Here is a 27,321-nt window from a genome sequence, read left to right as displayed (position 1 = left end):
ATTGTATCGGGAACTCTGCGTTGAACGGACGTTAAACTAAAAATCGCTCTGCTTTGAAAACGACGTCATCGAGAACGGCGTCTGTTAAATTCGTGTTAAACAAAAATAGCAGCAACAAAACAAAAGAAAATAAAATTATATACTTGTACTCGCACACATGTACAAAGGTTATTATATCGACTTCAAAAAGAAGATATAACAACAACAAAAGTGCGGTGCCGCTAAAATGACTTTAAAAATATATCAACAGTGCAGAATCATAATTCAAATATAATTTGTGTGCTTAAAAATCCAACGGCTGGACCTGGAATCACACCAAAATATCGAATTGAATCAACAAAATCAAAGGAACAATAAACGCAACCTGTAGCTCCAGCGTCGACTACGACTGCGACTGCGACAGCGACAGCGACGACAACAGCGACGTCAACGACAGCAGCTCAGCTGGCGCTTTGGACGTTGTTTTCGGTCTTTGAGTTGATTTTCGTGTGTTTTTATTTTATTTTATTTATTCGTAACGCGGAAGCTTAAAAACAAATGCAATTGCCTTAAATCTGTAACCAAAAAACAAACGAAAAAAACAAGAAACAACAACAAACAGCTTTTACTTTTTAACAAGCAATCCGTGTGGATTGAGAAAGAGCTTTTAACAAACAATAAGTATGTGGTGCATAGTGGACGTGCCGAACGGCACCCGACAGGCTGTCGAATTGGATCCTAAAGCGATTGGACAGGAATGTCTCGAAAAGGTGAGCAAAAGTCTCCACTATTCTCTATTATTTTGTATTGTATCTTTGACTGCACAGCGACACTTGGCGTAAACAACAAGGGCCAAATTTGAATTGCAGATCGGAAACAACAAACGCAGACATTGAACCCATGCTGAAAATGTGTTGTTCTTCATTTCAGTTCATTTCGACTAGTATTGGTTTTATTTGCAGTTACTGTCTAAATAGCAGTGTATTAAGCATAGCATAGCTAATTTAACTTGTTCAACTATTTGAACTTCAAATTTTGAAGAATCTTCTCAGAAGTCCTAACATAATTTCAAAGTCAGTTGAATGCAAAGCTCTTTTGTATTTATTGCTATATATTTTGTTAGAAAAGGAATTCGAGGCTTGTCTTCAGCTCAAGTGATTAAGAAACTTTGTATTGGATAAGTTTATTCCTAAAATTACAGAGATCTATCTATATAAGTTTCTTATCAATTTGCTTATCGCAATGTGTAATTCAATTTAAAATTGATATTGCTATTTGTTTTCTTATCACTTGTTGTTTTCGCAATGTTCTCGCACTAATTCATTTTAAATGCCATGTTTTTATGCCCTTGACAGACGACGCGGCATATTGCCCCCCGCATGGAGTTTATGGGGGCTTATCAATTCTTGGGTCGAGGACTGCGCAGAAGGCAGAGTCCAGTTAAGATTATATAGAGTTTTGTAAGGTGGGCTTATTTGGTTATATGGCAATATAGATAATATATAGATAGTACTTACACCTTGTACTAACTACTAGTCATCCACATATTGACACAGTTCAATGTTCAAGTGCTGGGATCCCACTTGAGACATTGAAAGTAAACACTTGAGAGAAGCTTCTGTAACGGTACGCAATAGTCAGGTGGGTGGATACTCCGCCCCCTCGTGTCCCCGCCTCACTACTAGCCTACATCCTTGACTTTGTCTCAGATTACGGGCCAATTTGGCAATTCGACTTGTTTGTTAGCCTAATTAAGTCTTTTGCCGTATTTGTGTTGGCCCGTTCCCAATAATGGGTTCCATTTTGGTGTTTGTGTTTACTGCTTCTTTCCCTTTCCCTTTCCCTCTCTTTTTCACTGCCTCTGTCTCTGTCTCTGTTTGTGTGCAATCTAATCAGACCAAGTTATCAAAAGACTCACACATCTAACGAGTATAGTAAAAGTATGTGCTATATACCAAGCTACAAATACATAAATATACACACACGTAACAATATTAATGACATTTGTAAATATGTACATATGTATATATAGAGTATATTTGAGCATATACTCAATACTCAATCCACGCCCGAACTCTTCTCATTGCGTTGCCAAGTTTCTTATCGCCCCGAAAGTTGAAAACCAGACGACAACAGTAAATACTCGTACTGTTTCTTCTACTTGAGCTAATGGCACTTTGCTATATCTTATCAGTTATCTGAGCCTCCTATCAACATCCAAAGGTGGAGAACAAACTTAACTACAGCGTAAAGATTAGAGAAATTGGACTACATATAGTAGTTTTAGATCTTAATACATAATAAAAATGTTTCCTTTCGAAAAAAATGTTACTTAAGTAATTTTTAGGTTCGAAATACACTCATATCCAATCTTAATTTAGTCATGATAACTGGTTCTTTTTTTTCATTTGCTCTGTAGTCTGTAAAATGATGATCAAATTGCATGATGCAATCTTATTAAAAATGAACTGCATATAATTTTGTTAATCTTGGCAACATTTTATTTTTTAGTTTAAAATGCTTTTCTTTAGCTTATTGGTGTTTCCTGCTTTCAGGAACTGAAAAGGGAATTCGCAAATTTTGTATTCACTGACGAGCATTATTGAATCGATTCGCATTAAATTGAATTATTCATATGCCCATTCAATGTGATTGTGATTTAAAGGCCTTTGTCTTTGTCACGACCATTTGCCGCATTAATATAGTTAATATTTAATCAACAATTTTGATTTGCACCGTCTTTGAATGTGTCATCAAAGGGATTTTTGAATATGATTAGTTATTGATTTCGGCTTCTAGGTTGCGGCTTATCAGTTAAGGCTCAAGGCAATGACAAAGTTTTTGTAATAATGATAACCGAGAGAGTGTTTAGCACAAAATTTATGACGATGCCAATTGATGGCGTCATCACAGAAATGACCTCGCCCCAACTCCCCGCCAACTGATAGACGATTATGAAAATCTGGTAATTGAATTACGCAAGGCTATTTTTAATTAATTTCTTAGTCATTTTGAAAGCGCAGAGAATATCTGCAAAGCACTTCACAGGCAATTAACTTCCGTTCTCAAGTGTTTGTCACTTAACGAAGAGAGTGTGAGAAAGAGACAGAGAGAGAGAGAGAGATGTGCTGGAGTGGGTGTCAATTTAGGTGTTTTTCCATAAACGTCATTTGTCAATTAAAACGTAATGAAATTAACTCACATGTGTGCAACACGTGTAAATTAAACTCCAATTGCATTTGCAATAAATTACAGATCCTAAGAAACCAGTATAAATAAAAAAAATGGTATGCCTTAAATGTATTATCTTTTCAACAACTTGTTGACTTGCCAAATGCACTGATAGCAATGATTCTGCTGAAAAATTAATGCATATCCAGAAAGTTCTAATAGTATAAATAACCTATAACTAATGTTAATTGTTCACGTATGTACTTGTTTAGTATTTTCTATTTTAATTAACTATTAATTATAGAATAATATACTTGCTCAACTTAGATGCTTTTTCATAGATAATACGAATTGTTATCGCCTTGATTTTGAGCTAAACAAAGTGTTTTTAAACTGCGTGTTTTAAACTACAGGTTATTGAATTGCATTTGACCTCTACACATACAGTTAGACAAGTAATTGCTTTGACAAAATAAAAAATTGCCACAGTTTACATTTTCATTTCTCAAATATTTTGTTATCTCTACAATTTTACAATAGTTGCTAAAGAACAGTTTAAAAAGAATTTTGAGATCTATCAAAAATAAAGAACAATTGTTAATATATTTTTACTGTCTAAATAATTACTTGACATACTGTACATTGTGCTGATCAAGCTGATGATAAACTACCTTGTTTTAATTATGTTGACGTCATTTCGTTATCACCCACATACCGATTTCTTCAAGTTCGAGATAGAGAGATAGAGAGCATCTAGCTCTTTTAACGAATTCTTCTTCTTTGTTCTTTGTTGTGTAAACAGTTATGCTCACAGTAATGTACTCAACAACAACAACAACAACAACCAGTTGTAGGCTTAAGCTTAGGACTCGAAATGAACTCTGCACTGGCGATAAGCTGAATTCACCTGGCAATGACTTTGGCATTGCATAATTTTGTTATCGCTGTTGGGTATTGAACCCGAGTGTCGATGACGGGATAGGGACAGGGGAAGTAGAAGGGATTATTTAAGTTGATTTTACATTCGGATTACATGTTAAAGTTCTGTGACGTCAGTGGAACGACATTTTACAGTTTCTTTTTCAGTTTTGCAGTTTTTCATTCAGTTTATCAGTTTGCATGTCAAAGGCAAATTACAAATATGTTCGTTACGGGGATTCAATCCAAATGCATTCAGAAGTCAGCCAGGGGCCAGAGTTCCGTTTCGTGCCGTAATAGCAAACGTTTGCCAAGAGTGGGAAATGGCAAATGTGATGGCATAGATGGGAGTGTGGGAATGTGGGAGTGTGGGTGGATTAGTGGGAAAGTCCTAGTACAAGGGGGTGATTTTAGTACTATGGGACACATGCAACAGTTTTCACGAGTCATTGTAAACGCACTTGCCTTAACGAGTTCGTTAATTACTTGTTACTTGAGGCTACAGTGCAACTTGTCTTACTGCAACACATGCAATTCGATAATAAAGCACAAATTCAGCATGACAATCGGAATGATTTGCGCTTCTGTGTACAACTACTTATGCTACTCACTGTACTACAGCCAATTAAAGTTTACGGTTTCAAGTGGGCACTTATTCCGTGAACTGTAACTATTATCGAGCTCGAGTTGCATCCACGGAAAGGTGCAAAGTCTACACAAACCGCATGACGTTGCTCATGTATTTGTCACTCGAGAGAAGTGTGATTAATCAACAGATTTCGCTTCAAATGATGAAATAATCAATCTGGCTGGAATACAAGTATTTTGGCCACAAAGGTCTTGACGTCAATTTATTGACTGACATTCTAATCAGATTGCCTGACAATTTTCACGCAAGAATGCGGCAAATATTTGATTGCCAATTGTGCTTTAATTTAACTACAATATGACATTTACATATATTTTTGCATAAAATTTCATTGTAATTATATTTGAAAACAAAAAAAAAAACCATATTTGATTCAAATTTAGAATTTCAGTTTTTAAAATTTATTTTTTTTAAATCAATACTCACAATTAAAATTGGCAAGTAACCTTCAAATATTGGATTAAAGTATTTAATTCTTCTAACCTGACAGAAATTCACTCAGATTTTTTCCCAGACTCGCGGATCTTATTTTCTGTGTATGTGAGGATGCAGTTGCAAGATTGAAGCAGTTGCGATATGAATGAGATTTAGTCACTTTGAAGTGCGGGATTAGAGGGTGACTCAAGTGCGTGGCAACAATTGAAAGGCAAGAATGAAAGAGCGGGAGAAGGAGGGGAGATGAAGGCGGCGTTGTAAGAGTCTTAGTACTGATGAGCCATCTCAAGTGGCAAGCCAGCAAGCGGGTCAAGTGCAACAGCAGCAGGCCAATTTGCTAGACTGCAACATGCAACAAAGGCGGCGTCTTTAGCCTGCAGATACGACGAGTACTCATGCATAGTTTGTGATTGCAATTTAACTTGGCACATGGCTGCCAAAGAAATGTATCTGATGGATACGCGCCTCTCTTTAAGTGAATCAACTTATGAGCATGTCCATACATATGTCTGAGTATAGATATGTGTGTATTTGTGCATGATTAAAAATAAACAAATTGGCTAGACACACAGATACAAATATCATTAGCTTTACCAGCAGCTAACAAGCATTGAGTATTTTTGGCCTTTGTTTTTATCGCTTGCTCTGTGGACGCATTCGACTCTCTGATAAGCAAACTGAAATTTCTTAATGCTTGATTCCCACAACAACCGTCAACAGCAGTAACAGCAACAAAATAAACCGAACAGAACCGAAGCAAAAGACACAAGACAGACAGCAAAAGATATCAACGCAATCGAAGCGTAAATGATAAATAATCGTAAATAATTTCGTTGTTTTAATTCCTGAGACGCAATATATTTGTTGCCTTTTGATATCAGTTCCTCACTCAGCAGATGTCACAATTATTAATTATTTCAATAAATAAATTTTAATTAATTTTCAACATGCTGTGTATCTCTATCTCTTTCTCTCTCTTGGTCTCTGTATCACTTTGTCCCTTGACTAACCTTGACAGCCAACATTTTCGATCAATTCCTTAAAACTTTTCAAATACTCATTACAGGAGCATAAAACTTTGTTAAGCAACTCAATTTGTGTTTCAATATTCGCAGTTTGCACACATTTTGATACCCTTTATCACAAAACGTGCAGAAAACACACTGAAAAGTTCAAACTTGACTAAAGTCACCAATTTGCAGTATAAATTGTAATATTATTGTATAATTGAAAAACAATTATTATTGGCAATTGGTAACTTTACATTCTAGTCATAATGTTTACTATATAAGTCGTTGGTATTTTCCCTAATTGATAACAGCATTTAAGCCGTATGTTTTTGCCATATAAAGAAAAGGGTATTTAAGCTTTGACATAACAATAATAGTTGTTCTTGCTGTTTTTTTTTTTTTTTGCAGTTGCCTGGCTTTTATCACATTTCTTTTTGTTCGCCTTCTCTCTCTGCTGTTTTTTTTTTTTCGTTATATATGTAATTTTTTTTTTTTGCCTTGTAGGTGTTATTGTTATTGTGCCAAGCCCCAGACACGAAATATTTAAAACGCAAAAAAGCAAGAAACGAGATTTACCTATAATTTCGCTTGTTTTTTCCCTCTTTATCATCGAATATTTGATTTTTTATATTTGCTTTGTTTGTCAAGTTTCGTTTGACAAACTGTATCCACATGTGCGTTTGTATCTCTATCTGTATCTGTATATGTATTTGTATCTGTATCTTTAGCTGTTGCTGTAGTCTGTAGTCTGCTCTGCTTCGGCTGCTGTTGACAGTTTGCCTTGGAAGTCAACAGTTATTAACAATTTAAGTAAACATCGTACACAAATACATACATATAATATTCTATTTGCACACACGCAAATGTAATTGCAACAACCTATTCTTAACTGCGCAGATGGTTTATAAGCATATGGAAGGAAGCCCTCCATGGTCACATTTTACAATCGAATTTGAAGGTCTCGCTCTCGTTCTATAACGCATTTCATTCTGATATTAATTATTTAATGCTCTCAAGTTGTTTGCTTTTATTTGTGCTCTTTTCGGATGTACAGTCCATAAAAAGAAAAGAAAAAAATACAAATAAATAAACTGAAGAATGAAACCTCCAACAAGTTTTGCCATAAATTTTAAACACGCGCTGATGACTGCTCCCTTGTGTACACACACACGCACACACATACATATAGTCATATAATAGACGATGTGTTTTTGTATTTATATATTTATTCATATATTTTGTATTTTTTACATATTTGCTTCCATTTTTTCCGCAATTTACTTCAAACTGCGCAATAGTAAAAAATCAAACCAAAACAATATTTAGACTTATTTCTCTTGCTGTTGATTTTTTGCTTTTGTTTAACAATTTGCACTTCAAGTTTTAGCAGCCATAAAATTTGTTATGCTTAAATTAATTTGCTGGCATTTCACGTTGCAATTGTTGTTAGTATTGTTGTTGTTGTGTTGAAACATTTGCTGGGTTGCTTTGTGTTTTGCCATTTAATTAGCATGCTGGCCACATTGAGGCAATGTCTGATTCCTCCCTTGGGTCTGGATAAGCCAATGAACGCACAGAAATCCAGATATTCGAAACTGAATCCAGTTAAACTGTTGGCCAGGCCAATTGAAGAGTCAGTCAATTGGTTTGTACATTTGCATTGATTGTCGCAATCAGAGCACAACAAACTGCATGTGCCACCGCATTTTTCCATTTCCCACCGCATAATCGAAAACACAGAGAGAGAGAGAGAGAGAGACAGAGACAGAGGGAGACACATATATGCGATAGGCTGACCCAAAAATAATTCCCCACAGAATTGTGCAGTTTCTCATTTACATATGTAGTTATTTATGCATTTCCGTTGCAAGTAATTTAAATATTGCCAAAGATACGAATATTTCTATAATTAAATAGCCTGCTATTTCTCCTCTTACTCCTCCTCCTCCTCCTACTCCTCCTTCTGATTCTGATTCAATTTTCCAAACAATTAAATCCGATCCCGCGGCGATCTAAAATGAAAGCATGAAAGCTACATCCATCTTCTTCTTAATTGACGTTGGCCAATTTCAAAATTATTGCAACAACTGACGCAATGCTGCTAACGCACAGCAAGTGCCGCAAGTGCAGCAAAGGGGCATGCCACAAACAGTGCTGCACTTGTCCCTAACCTATTCAGCATTCACTCGCCCAGAGCTGTCGCTTTCATTGCAGCACTGTCGTCTATCAACTGTAGTAGTCATTACTGTTGTTGTTGTAGTAAGTATTGGATTTGTTGTTGTTGTTGTTGTTGTTGAGGCTTTGTCGGTCATGTGGAGCGCCCCAAAACTCTCATTTGTTAGCCCGAAAATGCAAAACGACCAGCTGGGAATAAGTATAGACGGGGACAGGAGCAGAGGCAATGCGGCAGCAGGGTTGCCAAATAGCTCGAAGAACTTGAACTTGTTATTCAAGTGCATTCCTAATCGATCGATTTTAACAAATTTGCAATCACCCAAACCAATCGAATTATAACAATTACAACCTAATTACTAATTTCAACCATTTAAACATCAAGAGTATTTTAATTTTTAAATAATTATTATTAATTATTAAATTATTATTAATATATTATTAATTATTATTATTAATAAAACAACTAATTTTTTTAAATTAAAGTTACACTTTGCTTTGATTTTTAATATAATAATTGTATTGTAAATCTTTTTTTTTTATTTTGAATAGAAAAATCTGAACTTCACAAATTGGCTACTTTAATATATATTTTTCTCAAAATTATTTACTTTTTCAAGATTCTTGTGACATTAAATACAATTAACAACTCTGGCAACTCTAGGTTGTTTTGCCAAGCCCTGTTGAAGGTAATTCGATGGTGCGTGCGCCTTCAACCTGCTTTTAGTGCACCTTGCCCCCACTTGCCACACCCATGGTCACTGTCCGTGTGTTTAGTGCGTGTCCTTGCAAAGGCAGAGCAAAATTTATGTTTACACCCCGAATATATCTGGGAAATCGCTTCAAGGAAGCGCCGCCAGTCGCCAGTCCAATCAAAAGGAAATTAAGTGTATTCGCGTGCCGCAGACTGAATGAGCTGGCACATCGAGTGGCGCCTCTAGGTGTACGGCTCTATGTATATAGTACATATATCGAGTGGGGGTGGTGGTGGGTGAAGTGTCAGTTTGGGTTTGTAATGAAATCGGTCTTTGCGCACGTCACGTGCGCGAATCTCAATCCCGCTTAGTCAGTTCTTGAGGCTCTCTTGTATCGATTTAATTGTTAAAGCCAATCAACTGAGCTGGATTGAGTGAGGCAGTCTATCAGCCACCAACACCATCACCAGTGGTGGCTAATTAGCCATGACTGTGTGGGCGACAATGCCACATTTGGACAACGACAATGCGATCTTAACAGCCGCGTTAATCCAGCGACAATGACAATGCTTCTCCTCCTCCTCCTCCTCCCAACCCGTGGCACCCAATGGGGCATTCAATGCCCAGAGTCGAGGAGACAAGGCAGCTGCTGTTTGGCACTGGGCACTGGAAGGCTTTTAAGCCGACACTTAATGCAATTACCGCTCACTGTGCAACAATGCCACACTCCCTCACACTGGTGCAAGTAATATTGGACATGTCACTGATAATAAGCATTTTGTATGTTGAACTTTGAGAAAGAATTCTCATCGAATTAAAAGATATCCGTTTAAGACAAGATTGCAGTTCTTCAAACCGGTTCAAACTTTGGTTTAATTTTTTATGAAACAAAATATTTGAATTTATTAACATTTTTAAAATATAAAAAATACAATTCACACAATTGAACGAAGCGAAATAATATTTAATTTTCCTTAAAGCAAATAAATACACAAATAAAGGTTCAAACCGGGTTAAAGATATTTTTGAAAGAATATTAAAGAATAGTGTAACCACTGTGCGTGGCCAGTGAATGGGAATAGACTGGGCGACTGGGCGACTGGCAGACTGGCAGCTGCCACTTGGCCGTAATACTTTTATGATGATGCCCAGAGCCCTGGCAAAAATGTGGCAGCAACAGCAGAAGAAGGCGATGCAGCCATAAGAGAATCAATGAGGCTAGTGTTGCTGCTGGTTGGCAAATGATAATACCATTTGGGCTAGGTGGGCATATCTACAAGTATTCGTACTCTTGTACTCATATATCCGTTGTCATTGTTCGGTGGCTGGCTTGGCTTGGATTTGGTTTGCATTGCTTGCCATGCTTGTACTACTATATCCTTGAACTGCTTTTGCTGGCGTTGCAGCTGGCAAAGAGGAAACGGCAAAACCATAGAAACCTGACGGGGCACAACACCAACAACAAAGCCGCACCGGAAGCATGGCTGAAGGGGCTAACCCATCCCCATCCCCATCCCCCCTATCCTCTCTCCCATTGCCCAGAAGGACCAAGCAAACATTGCTTAGAACAATAATAAACAATAAAAAAAAGGCGCCTGCTTTAAAAAATTTCTACAGGCCAAAAAAGAATAATAATAAAACGACTATAGAATTTGTGGTTGAGTTTAGTTTGTGGTCGGGTGGTCGGGTGGTTGGGCTGGGTTTGATGGCTCCTCGGGAATCCGGCGAAAACAATAAATTGCGTGAAAATGAAGCCAAAAACCACAAAACGACAACCACAACAGCCAACCGACAACTATGGGAATGCATTGAATGCTTTGTTTTATTATTTTTGTTGTTATTGCGGCTATGTCGAATTCCACAAAAGCAACAGCCACCTGTCCCGCATCTTCCCTCAGCAGAACTCTTACCTTCCACCCCATATCCACCACCCCACTGCCTCTGCCTCCATCTCACTCTATCGCTTCACCTTCTTACCGCCGTGAGTGCCATTTTGATGTGTCTCTAATGGCAGCGCTTTTGTTTCGCTTTTATACTCGTATATTCGTCGTATATCGGCAATGGCAGTGGCTTTTATTGTTTTTCATGTGGTTTTTTCAGTTTTTCCTTATGCGGGAAAGTGCATACGGTTTACAATACACTCTGTGCACCCAATGTGCTTTTATCCCTACACAAGTGCTGAAAACACAAAAGAAAACTAGGCAAACGGAAATACTGATGGCCCGTTTTGTGATAAGAACCCAATTTTAGCTTAAATCCATTGGGGCTTAACTATGTATGGTAACTAGAATTATATAACATAACATACTATTACATACATATTTGTTTATATTATCAATGTCACATGTTGCTAGTTAAATAAAGATCTTATATCGATCGTCCTTTTTGTTACAATTTATTGGTATCTTACAGCGACACACTCTAGAAAGCAATGAAACAAATACTATAATTAGCACTAAACACACTCACACACACACACACACACACACACACACACAATCACATCCTTGTACTATCTTAAGATAAAAGAACGAGAAAATAATCAAGAGCTAAATGCCAGCGGCAGTTTTACAACATTTGCATTGTTTAGTTCTTACGACGCTTTTTCATTTTCATTAACACAACAATTGCAGCTAATGCCCATTTAATTGGTCCTCTTGAAGGGATTTTCGCGGATTTTCTTCTGGCATTCAAAATTAATTAAATGCGAAATTTTAATTAAACGCCTTTAAACTCATTAAAGTGACAAAAAAAAAAAAAAACAAAGAAAATCAAGTGAGATTTTTTATGTGACACTTAAACTGTTTATACAAGATTAACACTTCCTGGTTTACGTATGCAAATTATGGAAGGCTTTAGTTGACAATTGCAAATGTTAGTGCAAAACCCGATAGTTTATGTGCATTATTTATAAACTTGTATTTTGTTTGCTTAGTTGCAAACTCAATACAAAGCAAAGTACAACTCGAGGACTTTAGAATATAGATAGATTTATAGATTCTATTAAAAATAAAGATATTCAGAAAAGGTATTCTAAATATTTGTTGATTTGACTTTTGCCTCTGTGCGAAATGCTTATCACACCCATTAATTCGTTTTTAATCTTCAAGCGACACTTATCGTCATGTGGCAAGTATTTTTTTTAATAGTATATTTTAGTACTTGTTTTACTGAACTGAATGGTATTTAAAAGGTTCCGCACTTGCTGCTGATTCACACACATTTCTACATTTTTAACGAAGTGAAAATTGCCACTTGGTGCTTATGCTGAAGGGTAAGGGAGAGGGGAAATAGAAGGTAGGGTCTAAAAGTCTATATAGCCCTACTTCTATGGGGCGGTAGGTAAATTGTGTTGACTTTGCCGTTACAGGCATCATTAACTGCAATGACCAAGTCGTCATTTGAATGGCTTGCAGCATGCAAGTGACTGAGAGGCGGGTTAGTGGGTGTCAGGGTGTCAGGGTGTGTACGGGTAGGGCGTAGGGTATAGAGGTTGTTGGGGGCGTGACTTGCGCGATTTCCGATATGGTAACCATCAAGCGATCCAATGGGAACAAGGTCTCGAGCACAATTACAGCTGGTTCTATATAATGAGAGTTGGGCACGAAAGGCGCAAATACCTGGCCACAGTTAGGATTTGGATTTAACGATGTATTATTACTGCCTGCGCGCTGTTTGCATATCAAATTCAAAATGATCAGGTGCAAACATGAATTGCTTTGCGTGGCCAGGGGGGGGCAGCTAAAAAACGGAGCAGAAAATCAATAGAAGGCAGACGGCACGGCACCTGGCAACAGGCCGCCAAATTCAGTAGCAAATACAGATACAGATATAAAATGTATCTTGCAGATACAGATACAACTGCAAAGGTGAGCGTGTGTATATGGGTGTATTTGATAACTTAATTGAAATACATTGGAGTATAGTTCTGGGGCAGAGCCAAAAAATTGTCTTGTGGCTTGCGCTCTGGCATGTGAATTTATGGGTAAACAAGTGAGTTGGCCATGGTCAAGAGGCTGCAGCAGCGGGATAAATCATCAGCCACAGCAGCAGCTGCGTTGCAATCTAACAAATACGCCTATAAAAGTATCCTATAGATACTTTTAGTGCCATGTCGTGGGCGAACAAACTTTCGTTTATAGGCATTGTACTTACCCCTCCATAACTGCTCCCCCTCTGGCAATTTTCTATTTATTTTCCCCCATTTTTGGCATAAGTGCTTCGTGCTACTTTGCCAAATTAGGAGGAAAATGGGCGTGGGATTGGAGGATAGCTGAGCGCTAGAACGATTTGCATTTGCCGACAGCATTTTATCTGCAATTTCGAGTGTCACAACAGTTTTGGAAGCGCGCCATCAGCCGAATCGTCTAAGCCGCCGCCTCCAACATGCCACACTTCACACACACACACACACAACGAGTCACATTAAATTGAGAATACCTTGTGTTATTTACTGGGCCAACAAGATATGTAAACTATAGCTTACTCAAGCTAGACGGATTCTATAATATTTGTGTAGTTTTACAATTCATCTTATATTATCTTATTTATTTATTAACTATCCTAGTGCTAAAAAAAAAAACTTATATTAAAGTTAGCCACAATATCGCTTGGGTACACCATTCAGAATTTCATAATAACAATCGTATGTTCTATTTCTAAATTTATTTATTTTTACATTTTCTTTATTTCTTTGAATTTTCGTAAATAGTTAAGGCATAAGTGATGTTGCATAAAAATCTTGTTAAATTCAAATATCCTTCATAATTGTGTATTAATTTTATTAGGACAATTCCTTAGTTTCTCAGTTCTGTTGATTAATGTCGGGTTATTTGCAGGGTATCTTGCAGTCCTCACAGGAAGCTTGTTTTCTTGTTTTTAGTAGTTTTCGCATGCCTTGCCAAAAGTGCAGCATAATAATACTTACCATCCGATTGTGCATGTTTGACTATGACAAAAATTCACAAAACTCGTTGGCAAGCAACGCGACCATCTCAAAGATATATTGGACGAGTTTTCGTATTTGTCGATTCTGGGCATCTTAACGTTTCGTTTTCATTTGGCTTGGAGCCGGCGCCTCAAGACCGTGACCTCTGATTTACAAGTATCTCTGACTAAGAGTATAACCGTCCATCCATTCGCACAAATCATCACACGAATGTGTGCATACATTTCTGAAACTGGGATCTGTGTGCACTTGACAGTCCTCCATTTGTGGCACATACATGTGCATTGTACATCTACATTTGCATGTATTTGTGTGTGGCACATTTGCAAAGTTTTGCGCATTTCATTTAGGCAGACGAAAATGTAATTTATTATGGTCCACAATGTGATGTGATTTGAAGCCAGCAAAATGTGTTGAAAAACAAAAATGATGCAAGAAAAAACTTTCGAACAGCAGTGTAAGATTCCAGGCCACAAGAGAACTTTAATCACTGCGGACGGCAGTTCGCGTTAGTGACGAAAGCAGCACGAAGGGTGCGAAAGGCGACTAACTATATATACAGCTAAGTTGGAAAATTTGCTACGACTGTCCGATCAGATCGAGTTATATACCGATCGACAGGTTTAGTTCTAACTTACAAAATGGCGTACTAAAACTTTTTCTAACCAACCTGGGTCATGTGATACGGGGGTGTAAGTGGGAGGGAAAAATTTTGATAATTGCAGCTTATGGGGCCGTTGGGGCTTTTGGTAAAATTTTTTTTTTTAAAATTCTACTTAAAATACGCGTCGATTGATACCTCAATCACCCAAATCCGATAACTGGTTCAAAAGATAAATAAATTTGAAAATTTTAGTGGACTTCTCAAAATGAAATGAAAAGTCAGTTTGTTTGTCTGTTTGTCTGTTTGCATCAAAGCGCTAAAGAAGCTTAAATGTAATGATGGGGATTGATTCCTTTTCAAAAATCTAGAAATGTTTGTTCTACGACTTTTTCAATTTCCCGCTAGTTTAGCGGGAAAACGCTAAATCCCGCCAAAATTGAAATCTCAACAGTTTCCAAACCATAGAAGCTACAGATATGTTCTATATATCATTAGAAAGGTGTGTTTGAGGGCTTTTAGGCGTACCTTTAAACTTTTTTTCTGAAGTACTCAGGTAACATTTTACAGGTGAAATAAAGTTTTTTAGCTTACATTTTGGCGATTTCTGACAAAACGGCTCTAACGATTTTTGTTAAATTTTAATATGTTGTAATACGTACAATTTCGCGTTTTTTGGTATATGAAACATAAATTTTGGTTGAGGGTTCGGAAGATATTACTTGTTAAGTAAATAAATACATTTTCTATCGGTCGAAAATCACGTTTTAGTACGAAAAACTTTTGGTTTTATGAGATATCTCAACCAAAATGATACAATATGCATTTAACTTGGTTTTATATATTCTGACCAAAGTTGGTTCAAATCGGACCACTATATCATATAGCTGTCATAGGACCGATCGGGTCAAAATTAGGTTTTAGTATGAAAAACTTTTTTGTTTAATGAGAAATCTTAACCAAACTAATACAATATGCATTTAACTTGGTTTTATATATCCTGACCAAAGTTGGTTCAAATCGGACCACTATATCATATAGCTGTCATAGGACCGATCGGTCCAATATTAAGTCTTAGTATGAAAAACTTTTTTGTTTTACTAGATATCGTAACCAAACTAATAGAATATGCATTTATTTAAGACTTATATATCCTGAACAAAGTTGGTTCTAATCGGAACCACTATATCATATAGCTGTCATAGGACCGATCAGGTGAAATCCAAGTCTTAGTATGAAAAACTTTTTTTTTTCATAGTAAGTACGAGGTCTCCGACAGTATAGTATGCTCGGCTGTAGCAACGCGAGCAAAGCGAGCAGGGGGCGGGGCCCCCTAGTTTTTCTTTATAATTAAAGAAAAAAAATTTTTTAAATATGAAATACGTTCAACAACTAAATTTTTATATTTTACTATTTGCCTGCATTAATGATAAAGTTACAATGTCAAAAGCAAAAGCAATTGCAAAAATTTCTGATATCCACAAAAACCTCTAAACGAGGTAAAGTCAGTGACTTTCTAGACAAATTTCTGATATCAATTTTGTGACGAATAAAATTCAGTTTAATCTAAAATTTTAAATAAAATATAAATTAATATAAAAACGAAAATTGGCATTCGGCACTGCGCAAAAGTTATTTTATGTACAAAGAAGATCACCCTTTTACTCACAGTGCACAATGCCAATTTTCGTTTTTTATATTAATTTATATTTTTATTAAAATTTTAGATTAAACTGAATTTTGTTCGTCACAAAATTGATATCAGAAATTTTGGGTCTAGAAATTGCTTTCGTCACTAGACTTTACCTCGTTTAGAGGTTTTTTTTGTGGGTTTAATTTAAATATATCAAAATATATTTTCTATTTACGGCAAATCAGCTTAGAATTAAAAAGATTCAGAAGAATCGCTCCAAGTTTATGAAAAGTTAGTCCTATATTAAGCGCAAACCGCCTTTAAATATAGAAAAACTTTTATAATTTCAAAAAATATTATTTCTAGATTTTTAAAAAGAAATTTTTAACATTTAGGGCAGTTGCCTTTCATAAATTTTAGTGTGAAAATTGACAGTTTAAGGTCGATTTTATGGTAAGATGCTTACAACATAGTTTAGTTTCAAATTGTTCAAGTACTGTTGAATCGCAATGTAACGGAACTTAGCAAAAGATCAACAAAAGTTTAACATTTGACAAAGTTCACATAAAAGTGACCGAAAGTTGGCCAATCTCGCGTCACGTTCTGGCAATTGAGAATGCGACATGCTAATTAGTTACTGGCCCCTTACTTGCAACAAGATGAGTCTTCCTTCATCAGCATTCTCATCTGCGCAACCCTTTCCACCCTACATATATACTTGTTCATATCTCATCTCATGACTTCTTATGTGGCATAATAATTTAATGTGTTTTTCAGCTTATTCCTAGCCTTAAATCACGCAAAATGTCGCTGTTAAGTTGTTTGCATTGCACTCACACTCGCACACCTCTCCATACACAAGCACACACTCACACACACATTCCTCGTCTCTTGAAGACACTTACACTTACTCTCACTCTCGCTCTCAGCACGGACTTCTGTCCTTGTCATTCATGGAGCGCTGACTTTTCCGCAATTTCGCCACTGAAAATGACGCATACAAAAATTATGGGGCCTGCAATGGGCAAAGAATTTTGCGTGTTTGACTTTTTTGTCGCCTGCTATAACTGTTGTTGTTGTTCATGTTGTTGTTGCTTTGTGGCGTTTTGTGTGCCAACATAATTCTGTTCTGTTCACATGCAGCCTCCGCCTGCGTCGCGTCGCAGCTAGCGCCGCAGTCGCGTTTGCTGCTGTGCAAAAAGTCACGTACCCGCGACGAGTTTTACATTTTCATTACGCCTGTTTAAAAATGTGCAGCGCAGCAGCAGAGCTTGTGAACCCAAAAGGGGAAGTAGGAGTGAAGCGGATCACCTTTGGGCGCATGCTGCGAATTGGGGACAAGCGCAGCCACAACAACAACAAAAGCAGCAGCCTCAATGTAACGTTACCCCTTCGCTCCATAATTGCCCAAAAAAGGCGATGACGACACTTTATAGCGGCTGCTTCTTCCATAAACTGAGGCAAACTGAGTTGTGGCCGTGCCAAATGGGAGCAGGCGAAATCAAAACTGCGCTGCCGCTGCCGCTGCCTCAGCCGCAGCCACCGTCGACTGCGACGCCGCCATGTCGGTGCTTTCACTGAAACTCAATTAAGTTAACAAATATGCGCTGACCAGGGGATGAGATGAGGATGCCAGGACTTCGACCATCGCCATCGACAACTGACAGTCGCACCTGTGAACGAACGAGCGTTGGTGACACCTCTGTCCACACTCATACATACAAATAATGAGATTACTCGGAATCCATCAATGCCGAGCTTTTCAATTATGCCATAAATCGCAGCTGGGGAGGCTTTCCTTCATTTCAAATGATTTTGTTGTTGCTCTTTTATTTTGTTTTCTAGCTTACATGCATTTTATTTTGTTTTGGTCGCTGCTGCTGCCGTTGTTGTTGCTCTGCAGTCGTCGTTTTGCAATAAAATTTATGTGCAATGTACAAAGTCCAACGGTCAGTCGGCCGTACACACACATACACACACACACACGCATACGCATACTTACACACGAATAAAACACACGCAAATGAAATAAAAGAACAAAACTGCAAGCAGACAACCAACAGCAGCAGCAGCAGCAGCAGCAGCCGCAGCAGCAGCGACAAAACTTGAGCTATTTTCAACAGTGACCGAAACACAGAGAGTGAGAGAGAGAGAGAAAGACCCCAAGCAGAATGTGAAGTAAATAAGGCGAACAATTACATTGTGGGAGAGAGGGATGAGGGCATGTTACTGAGTCCGATTAGCAAAAGTTTACAACAACGTAACAGTGGGGTAAAGGGGGAGGGGGAGGCTGAGTAGCTGTGAACTAATCTCAAATAAGCGAATTGAAAGTGAAATTGGATTTTGTTCATCGCTCTCGCTGCTGTTGAGGCATCAGGGGAAGGTCTTACATATATACCATACATACATCCATACATATGTGTGTATATTTTGACTGCAAGAATTTATCGAGTATTTTATGCTGAGTAATTTAAAATATATGCCTAGTTTTTTAAGCTATACAATAAATTTGCTTAGTCTGAACGAATGCATTTGGGTCAAAGACTTACATAAATTCAACAACATTCATTTATATTTATATGCATGTGTGTGTATGTGTAAGCGCCCCTCAACATTTAACCTACGCCCACTTCTGTTACATCACAAACATTTGCAATTCTCCTCATCTCTCTCCTCTCTCATCTTTATGTAGATCAGTTAACGATTCTCTTAATTGGATATTGCCGACAAATGTTTCGAATTCGAATTCACCCTTGCACTTTTTCAGCACGTGGTTTTCGTACATATGTATGCATGTATGTATGTACATGTCCCGTACATTTTCGTCTTTCGGCATATTCGTAATTAATTGCAATTTATGGCCAGAGCTCGTGAGCATCGTCATCATCAGCGCCCAGCAACACGAACCCGTTCTATTCTCCCCTCTTTCCACCTCCTTTAATCATCAATCAATTTGAATGCATTGAACCTGTTTGCTTGCCCCCTTCTCCACCTCCTCCTCCTTTTCCTCCGTCTTCCTCGTCGTTTTCATTGCCAGCTTGCAGCGGCAGCAACTTCCCCTTTTCTATTGGCACCGTGCCCCTCCTCATCATATTTGCTGATGCTGATCACTCGACAAGCGCGTGCTCAGTTAGCAACAACAACAAAAACGACGAGAACAATTCATGCCATCTATGGGGGTCTCTCTCATTGTCTATGTCTGGTAACATTTGCTCCGCCGTTTAGCTCCACACACACGTATTGTACACACATATACACAAAAAGTATGTATTTATTTATTTCATTTTCATTTTATACGTGTAAGGCACTGAGAGAGTTGAACATTGTTAAACCGTCAACGTGTCAAGCACGATTAGGCGACGGCGACGTCGACGTGAGCAGCAGCAGATTTGACTTGAGATGAGCATCCACATATACAGTTATCAAACATCAAACATACAGTCAAGAAAGTATTCTGACAATATCAAAAATTTTGACATTATCTCTTGCAACAATTATATATTTTTGATGAATATTTATCTGAATTGTTGATTTATTATTCTTATTCAACATAAAGAAAAATGAAAATAAATTTTTATTAAACTTGAATACTTTTTAGAAATCAAATGAATTTTTATTTTTGAAATATATTTTATTGTATAACTGTTGTGTGTGTCTCCGCCTACGTAATGCTTCTGGTTACTGTCTGAGCCTCCGCTGCATTTAAATTTTAAAATGTCGCACATGTGCGAGAATCGGACAAAATCAAAATGCATTTTGTTGCTTACCTGATAAGTAAAATATTGTATTTGAACTTTGTTTCCATCGCAAGTGTGGCTTTTAAATTCGCATTCACACGATGGGGGAAAGAAACAGTAGCTGGCAGACCAACAGCAAATTCGAGTGCAAAGTCCAAAGCCGGCGTGCGCTGCTGAGCAGCTGACGTCACTTGGCAGCAGAGCAGCGCATTGTCGTTTAAGTTACTGTTATTTACTGTCAGGCATCATATGGCACTTGTTCGTGCTCACAGTTTCCAATTTGTTTGTCTCGCTCATAACATTTTCAATTATGGCGGTTTATCAACAACAACAACAGCAACCACCACACCTACAGCAACCACAACAAACAGCAAACACAAACAAACATAACAAGCAAAAGCATCATAAGCGATCAGCAAAAACAAAAGCAAAAACAAAGTGAACACTCACTGTACGAGTGCGAGTCCAAAGTCCAAACGGCATTTCAGAGCCCCGAGTCCAAAGTCCAAAGTCCAATTCGAATGCAATGGTCGGGTTTTCTGCTCATCGGCCAGCATGTTGTGCTAGTCATCACCAGCCCCCACCTCCATCTCTCGCTCACTCTCGTTTACAATTTTGTTTGTGCTGCTTCTCTTTCAGAGTAAGACTCTCTCATTGTGTACCCACCGCAGCAACACTTGTTTTTTGCTTGCTCCGTTTTGTTTACCTTTCTGAACAAATGTAACGACGCGTCGTCACTCTCTTCAATGGTGCTCTCTTGTACACTCTTTTAAGATTGGGACTCTTGAAACTCTTAAAACATGTGGTCGCGTCTGTTGATTGCATGAAAAAAAAAGCGTTAATAATTTGATTCAGCGGCTGTTGCTGCTGTTGTTGACTTTATTATGGACCAAATAAAGTAACAGAGCGACGGCAATAAGCATTTTATGACATTTATTTATACACATGTATTTAGGTACATATGTATATACATACATATGTATGTATGTATTACGAAATGCAATAAATGCCAAATTGTCACTGTGACGGCCCTCTGGGGCAATATTTTTATTTTTATATCAATTTGTGTCACCTTCGGGGCACTGTTCAATTTTCAAATGTGATAGCAATCACTGCAACTGCTGACGTCATACGCCCACTCAGCAGGCGTGTCTTTACACACTTTTATTATGACCAAATTCTATACAAATTATGCATCTTTTGTTATCCTTGTGTCAGCGTATGCGGACGCCATTGAAATGCCCCCCAGTTCCAGTCACAGTTACACACATACAATTTGGTTGTTTTTGCAAAATCGTCGCCGGCTTTTGTTGAGAAAATAATAAGTTCACGTTTCGCATTTGCCTTTTGCTGTGATTCGCGTTTTATTTAATTTTAGCGAAACCAAATGAAAAAATAAAATAAAATACACAAAATGTGGACTTTGCACCTTCGTTGGCGACGGCGATGTCGACGGCAACGTTTTTGTACTGAATGAATTTAGCAGTTGGTATTGTTGTTGCCAGTTGTTGCTAGTTGCCACGTTTCGCGCTTAAAAATACATAGAAAAATGTGAAATACAAAATATAAACTATAATCGCTAGTACAAAGTAAAAATAAAAAAACAACTAATTACCGCAGCTTTATATACATATGTATGTATGTATATATTCTTTATCAATTTTGTACAATTTTGTATTCCATGTGGAATTCATAGAAAGCTGCAGAAGCTATTTATGTCTAGAGCTTTAATCTGACTGGATACCCAACATTTCCAATTGGCAACAGAAATACGATACACAAAGAGATCAATCAAAAAGCTTTGAAGTAGGGGAAATGATCTAAAATTGGACTTCAGTTATTAATTGAAGCGAATTGTTTGAAGTCAGTTTCTTCAATGAACTTTTGTTAACTCAATGACAATTTTCATTTGCGGAAAATGCACAATTAACAGTTGCAGTCATTAAGCTAACGATTTGTTACGAGTGCTCTTAAGAATGCGACTCAAACTACCAACTAATTAAGCTGCCAAATGCCGCTGACAGTTGTGGTGAAGAGAGATGCTGAGAGCGAGAAGGGGAGAGGGGGGAAAGAGAGGGGCGATGCAAAACTCAATTAATTATACACAATTCACTTGGCAGATCGATTTACATACTCACAACCCACAGCTTCACTTGCCAACGTTTAAGACTGCAACACTTGTGGCTAAAGTCTCTCTCCCTCTCTCTCTCTCTCTCTCTTCCTGTCTCAGTCTACCCGCTCTCTGTCAACATCTTTGTGTCGAGTGGGCGGAAGTGTTTGGCAAAGCTTCAATACAATCCACAATCCACCACAGCATGCATCGCAGTCAGGGTCGTTTGTTTGGGTTGACAATTGTTTCTCATCTACTTCTCCTTCTCCTCCTTCGCTTTGTTGTTGTTTAGGGCTCTGTTCGATTTGAGGCGGACACTTGAGAACAGCGAACATCAACTAATGAAGACTCTGGAGAGCTTAGAAAGTTCTTAAAACTGAAACAATGACAGCAATTAACTTGCTAAAAATTTATTAATTAACAGCAATTACATGCGCAATTAAATCGCACATTCATAAATTTTCAATTGTTAATTAAAAGCAGAATTTAATATGTTAATCTGCCAAGAAGTGAATAAAGTCAGTACCAAGCGTTCTTAGCCAATGCCATTTGCCAGGGCTAATTCCAGCCACACCCACGCATACGCACACACACCCACACGCACACATACGCATATGCTCATCTGATATTCTGCGGCTGCCTAATTGGAAAGTGAAAATGTGCGAGGCGCTGACGCGTGACTCCTTGGGAACAACTTGTTGCCTTGGCTACCTGTCTCTCTCTCTCTGTGTGTGTGTGTCTGCGTGTGTGTGTGCCTCTTGGCCCAGAAGTTGCCTCATTATGAAAAGTGCTCCAGAAGGTGGCAGGCGAGAGCGTGGAACAGGGGACAGGTGGAAGGGGGCAGAGTGTGTTGACACAGAGTAAAAATTTTTGTTGCTTGGCATTTTGGAATTTGTGTGCGCTTTGCAAATTTCATTTCATTTCACTTCGCTTCGTTGCTGGTGTTGTTGTTGTTGTCGCTGACCCAAACAAGCAATGCAACTAGTGGGAGAGGGAGCGAGAGGGGGATTGAGTGCGTGGCATGCCAGCTTGGATTGCCAGTTATAACAAACTGACAGACCGACCCACCGACAGCATCGTCGTCAACATCATCGGCTTGACTATGTTGATGTTGATTTGCAGTTGGTTATGTTGTCGTTCTTGATTTGCTTTTATTCTCTGCGCTACCCTTTAATCTATTGTCCAAGTGGGGTATATTGACTTGTATAATGCACTTGACTTTAATGCGTGGTCAAAAGTTAGCTTCAAAAATAACCACATTAATTTATCATAAAATGAATACTCCATTTTACAGGGTATGATGTGGTCGGATATTGCCGTTTGTCACATTCCTTGGAGTCTTGTAGTCGTTCTTGTTGTTGTTGTTGACATCGCTGACGTGCAGCAAACAGTTGAGTTTGTTCCATTCGCAATGATGACACGCTCGTTGCATAAGCAAATATTTCGACTCTTCTTCTCCCCCTCCCCTTTCCCCATTCCCGATTAACACCCACTCCACCCACCCTGTGTGTATGTGTGTTTTTGTTCCTGACAAACGCAGTTGTCGTTGCCATAGCAACGATGTTGGATTTGAGAAAACCGACAGACATTCAGACAGACAAAACAACTGACAGGACATTGTCAGGACACAGTTCCAACTTGCCGCACTGCCACAGTGTATGCCAATGACACTGGCTGACAGGCTCATCTTTGATAAGATTAAAATGCGATTGGGCATTAAATTTAAGTTAAACAGTTCAATTACCGAATTTCTATCTGCTGAACAACATGCGTGGATAATTTATTTGAATGAATGTAAACTGATTAAGTTTCCTTTATTCAATTATTTAACTTAACATTTACAAACTTCTTAGAACAAAGCAAAACATAGCCGAATATGTATAAAGAATAGACAGATTTCCGGCTAATAGATATTTTCAAATGTAGCCTAGCTATAAAAAAGCTAAGCTGGCAGCAGTTCAACTATATAATGCATAAAGGTGGCAGCACTTGCATATATTTTTGGCGCTTGCAGCCCTGGTCATAAATTCATTTTGTGTAGATATGCAGCACTGAATATGCAGTAATCACCCTGTTGTTTTGAATATTGATCGCAATCGGAATGTTTATATTAATAACTTGTCTTATCTTTGTTTTGCACAGGTATTAAAGGCGCTTGGCATCATCTGTGAAATGGAATACTTTGGCCTGGAGCCCTGGACGCCCAACCAGAAAGAGTCACGCACGCGCCAGTGGTACAACCTGAGGAATCGTCTGCACGGCGATAGCGTCAGCAGCAGCAATGGAATCCAACTGATGCTCGCACTGCGGGTCAAGTTCTGGGTGCCGGTGCACAGCATCCTGCAGGAGAGCGTGCGGAATCTGTTCTACATGCAGGCACGACGGGATCTGCTCGAGGCGCGTCTCTGCGCCCACGACTGGAGCAATGCGGCCAAGCTGGCGGCACTGCTCTGCCAGGCGGACGGACTGCGCTTCAACGAGCAGTCGCTGCTCGCCGAGTGTCCGCTGCGGATGCGGCGGGAGCTCCTCCAGCAGCAGCTAGCGCAGCAACAGCAGCAGCAGCTGAACAAACTGGAGCAGCAGCGCAAGGAGAAGGAACATGTGCTCAGCTTCAAGAAGCGTCGACTGTCCAAACAGAAATCCGTGGAGCACATCGAGTGCTGCACATCCAACAGCAACAGCAACAACAACAGCAACAACAACAACAACTTGCAACCCTCACCATCAGTTTCAGCATCCGTATCCGCATCCGTATCCGCTTCTACATCCGCCTGCAGCTCGAGCAGCTCCAGCAGTCCAAGCAACAGCAGCAGCAGCCACTCTGGACTCGACGAGAGATTGGCCAGCAATCCGCTGCGTGTGTACGAGGAGTACCTGATCCTCACGAGTGAGGAGAGTGAGCCACCAGTGGACTTTCTGCGACAGATTGCCATCGAGCACAGGAAACTGGCCAAGCTGCCGATGGCTGCCAAGTCGGCCAGGTACTGGCTGCTGCAGGAGATCCAGGAGCTGAGTGGATATGGCGAGGAACTCTTCAGCGGCGTGACCACCAACGAGAGTGCCGCCCGCTGTGACATTGCAGTCGGCGCACATGGCATCACAGTCATCCGCGGGGAGGAAAAAGAAAGGTGAGTCATCTCTAGAACAGCATATAGATCACAAGATCAGAGTTGACAGAGTTCCATTTACTGATTGCAGCATCCCGTTCAGTGCCATTGCCGCTGCCAAGTCGTTGAGGCGCACCTTTAAGCTGGAGTATGTGGACGATCACAACGATCGCAAGGAGCTGGAGATCAAGCTGCCCAAGCAGCCCATTGCCTCCGGATTATACAGATCGATAACGGAGCGACATGCGTTCTATGTGTGCGACAAGGTTCGCTGCGTGGTCACCAATCAGTTCACCAGGGATCTCAAGGGCACCATTGCGTCCATGTTCAAGGAGGACACGGAGCTGGGCAAGCGCTACGTCTTCGATATACAGCACACGTGCCGCGAGGTCCACGATCAGGCGAGACGCAAGCTGCACGAGCGCGGAGGCGATGTGGCCGCCATGGCGGCCATCGATGACGGCAGCAGCTGTGAGCCAGGAGTAACTGATGACAGTGTTATCGGTGGTGGTGGTGGTGTTGGCGGTTCCATGGCCGGCAAGATAGATTTGGCCATACGCGACAAGGAGGCGCGTGAGGCGGCGATTGAGCGCTGCGTGGACACGCGCATCTCGGAGGCCATGCAGTGCAAGATCTGCATGGATCGAGCGATCAACACAGTGTTCAATCCATGCTGTCACGTCATTGCCTGTGCACAGTGTGCGGCTAGGTGAGTGACTCTTAATCTCCTAATGAAATCTGACAACTAATTGTTTTCCATTGTCTTACAGATGCAGCAATTGTCCCAACTGTCGCGTCAAGATCAGCAGCGTAGTCAAAATCTATCTGCCACCAGAACTGCGCACCAGCCAAACCGTTGCAAGCAGCAGCTGCGGCATCGTTGGTCCCCTGGCGGATCCTAATCACACAGATCCTCAGCAGGAGCAGCAGCAGCAATTCAATCAGACGGAGCAGATCGATAGCACAGCATCAACATCATCAGCGGGAACGGGAGCGGGAGCGGGACAAGGAGCAGCTGCATCACCGCCACCTGGACCAGGTCCCAAGGTGACGACGGCTGCCTAGAATTGGCTGTGCTCGCTGCTGTTCCGGCTGATGGAATGGGTCTGCGTGCCGATCGTCTGATCGTGATTGTGATCTCGTGATCTCGTGTTGCTGTTGAATCTATTGACCATATGAACTTATCGAGGGAACAAACCAAAACCAAATCAAATATGTAAAGAGTTTCTAACAAAACCACAAAACCACAAAGCTACACTTAGCCCGTATACTCTCGTATCTTTACTCAAGTATTTTATGGATATATATATAAGCAATTATATATGTATACTAACCACGACTATAAAGTGCTATTTAACCCTATCTAAGACTTCACGAATTAGCCTGTTTAGTACTACCTAGTAATGCCTAAACAAATAATAACTAATAACTATTACTATATAAGCAAAGATACATATATTTCGATAACAATACGACATGATATCTATACATTATAATACATACAATACGATACATATTTGTGAATAGTGCGGCTACTTATATCTGTTACTTACTAATTTCTAATTAGAATTTTACGCATAGAACCTATATATATGATATACTTGTACGAAACGAAACTCGAGATGTATTTATTATAATGCTAATGCCTAAAAACTCTTAGTATTTATTATAACTAAACACTACTTGGCCTATTAGCAGGTCCAAAAATTCTCATGTCGTAGCATAACAACACACATAAATATATCTATACATTTGGATATATCTCTTTATATATATACATATATTCTCTTACTAGTTACTTAGGACAAGCGTACAATAATCGCAAGTATAAGGAGCAAGTAGTACTAAGTACCTGCAAACTGCTAAATGCGTTTCTCTGCTGCAGATATTAAACGTAGTCAATAATAAATGTTAACATGTTATACCAATCAACCAAATTATTCTATTTTTATTTAGTTCTTATCTCTTTTTCAGTTAAGTATACCCAATACTTCCCGACTTATCCTATCCCATTTTCCATTAATCAATGTACTTGACATTGTTAAAATTATAAAAAAAATCAAACTACGATTACAGTTGAAGAAACCATTTAAATTTCTTGAAATTCTTTAAAGAAAGCTGTTTTCAAATTAAATAAGTTAAAAAGTACTTCTGTC

The 27,321-nt window shown here is 39.1% G+C and overlaps 1 protein-coding gene across 1 annotated transcript; it reads left to right on the top strand.

Annotated features, from left to right (window-relative positions):
- Nucleotides 1-27,098, top strand: LOC117785788 (E3 ubiquitin-protein ligase MYLIP). Its single transcript, XM_034624019.1, has 4 exons — nucleotides 1-749; nucleotides 24,201-25,186; nucleotides 25,257-25,874; nucleotides 25,936-27,098. The coding sequence occupies exons 1-4, from the start codon at nucleotides 663-665 to the stop codon at nucleotides 26,228-26,230; spliced, it is 1,986 nt and encodes a 661-aa protein (XP_034479910.1). The 5' UTR covers nucleotides 1-662; the 3' UTR covers nucleotides 26,231-27,098.
- Nucleotides 27,099-27,321: the final 223 nt, after the last annotated feature.

Source organism: Drosophila innubila (genome assembly GCF_004354385.1).
Source record: "Drosophila innubila isolate TH190305 chromosome 2R unlocalized genomic scaffold, UK_Dinn_1.0 1_C_2R, whole genome shotgun sequence".
In the NCBI taxonomy this organism is placed as follows: Eukaryota; Metazoa; Arthropoda; class Insecta; order Diptera; family Drosophilidae; genus Drosophila; species Drosophila innubila.
Note: the sequence above shows the minus strand (reverse complement) of the source record. Positions and strands in the feature narration are given on the sequence as shown.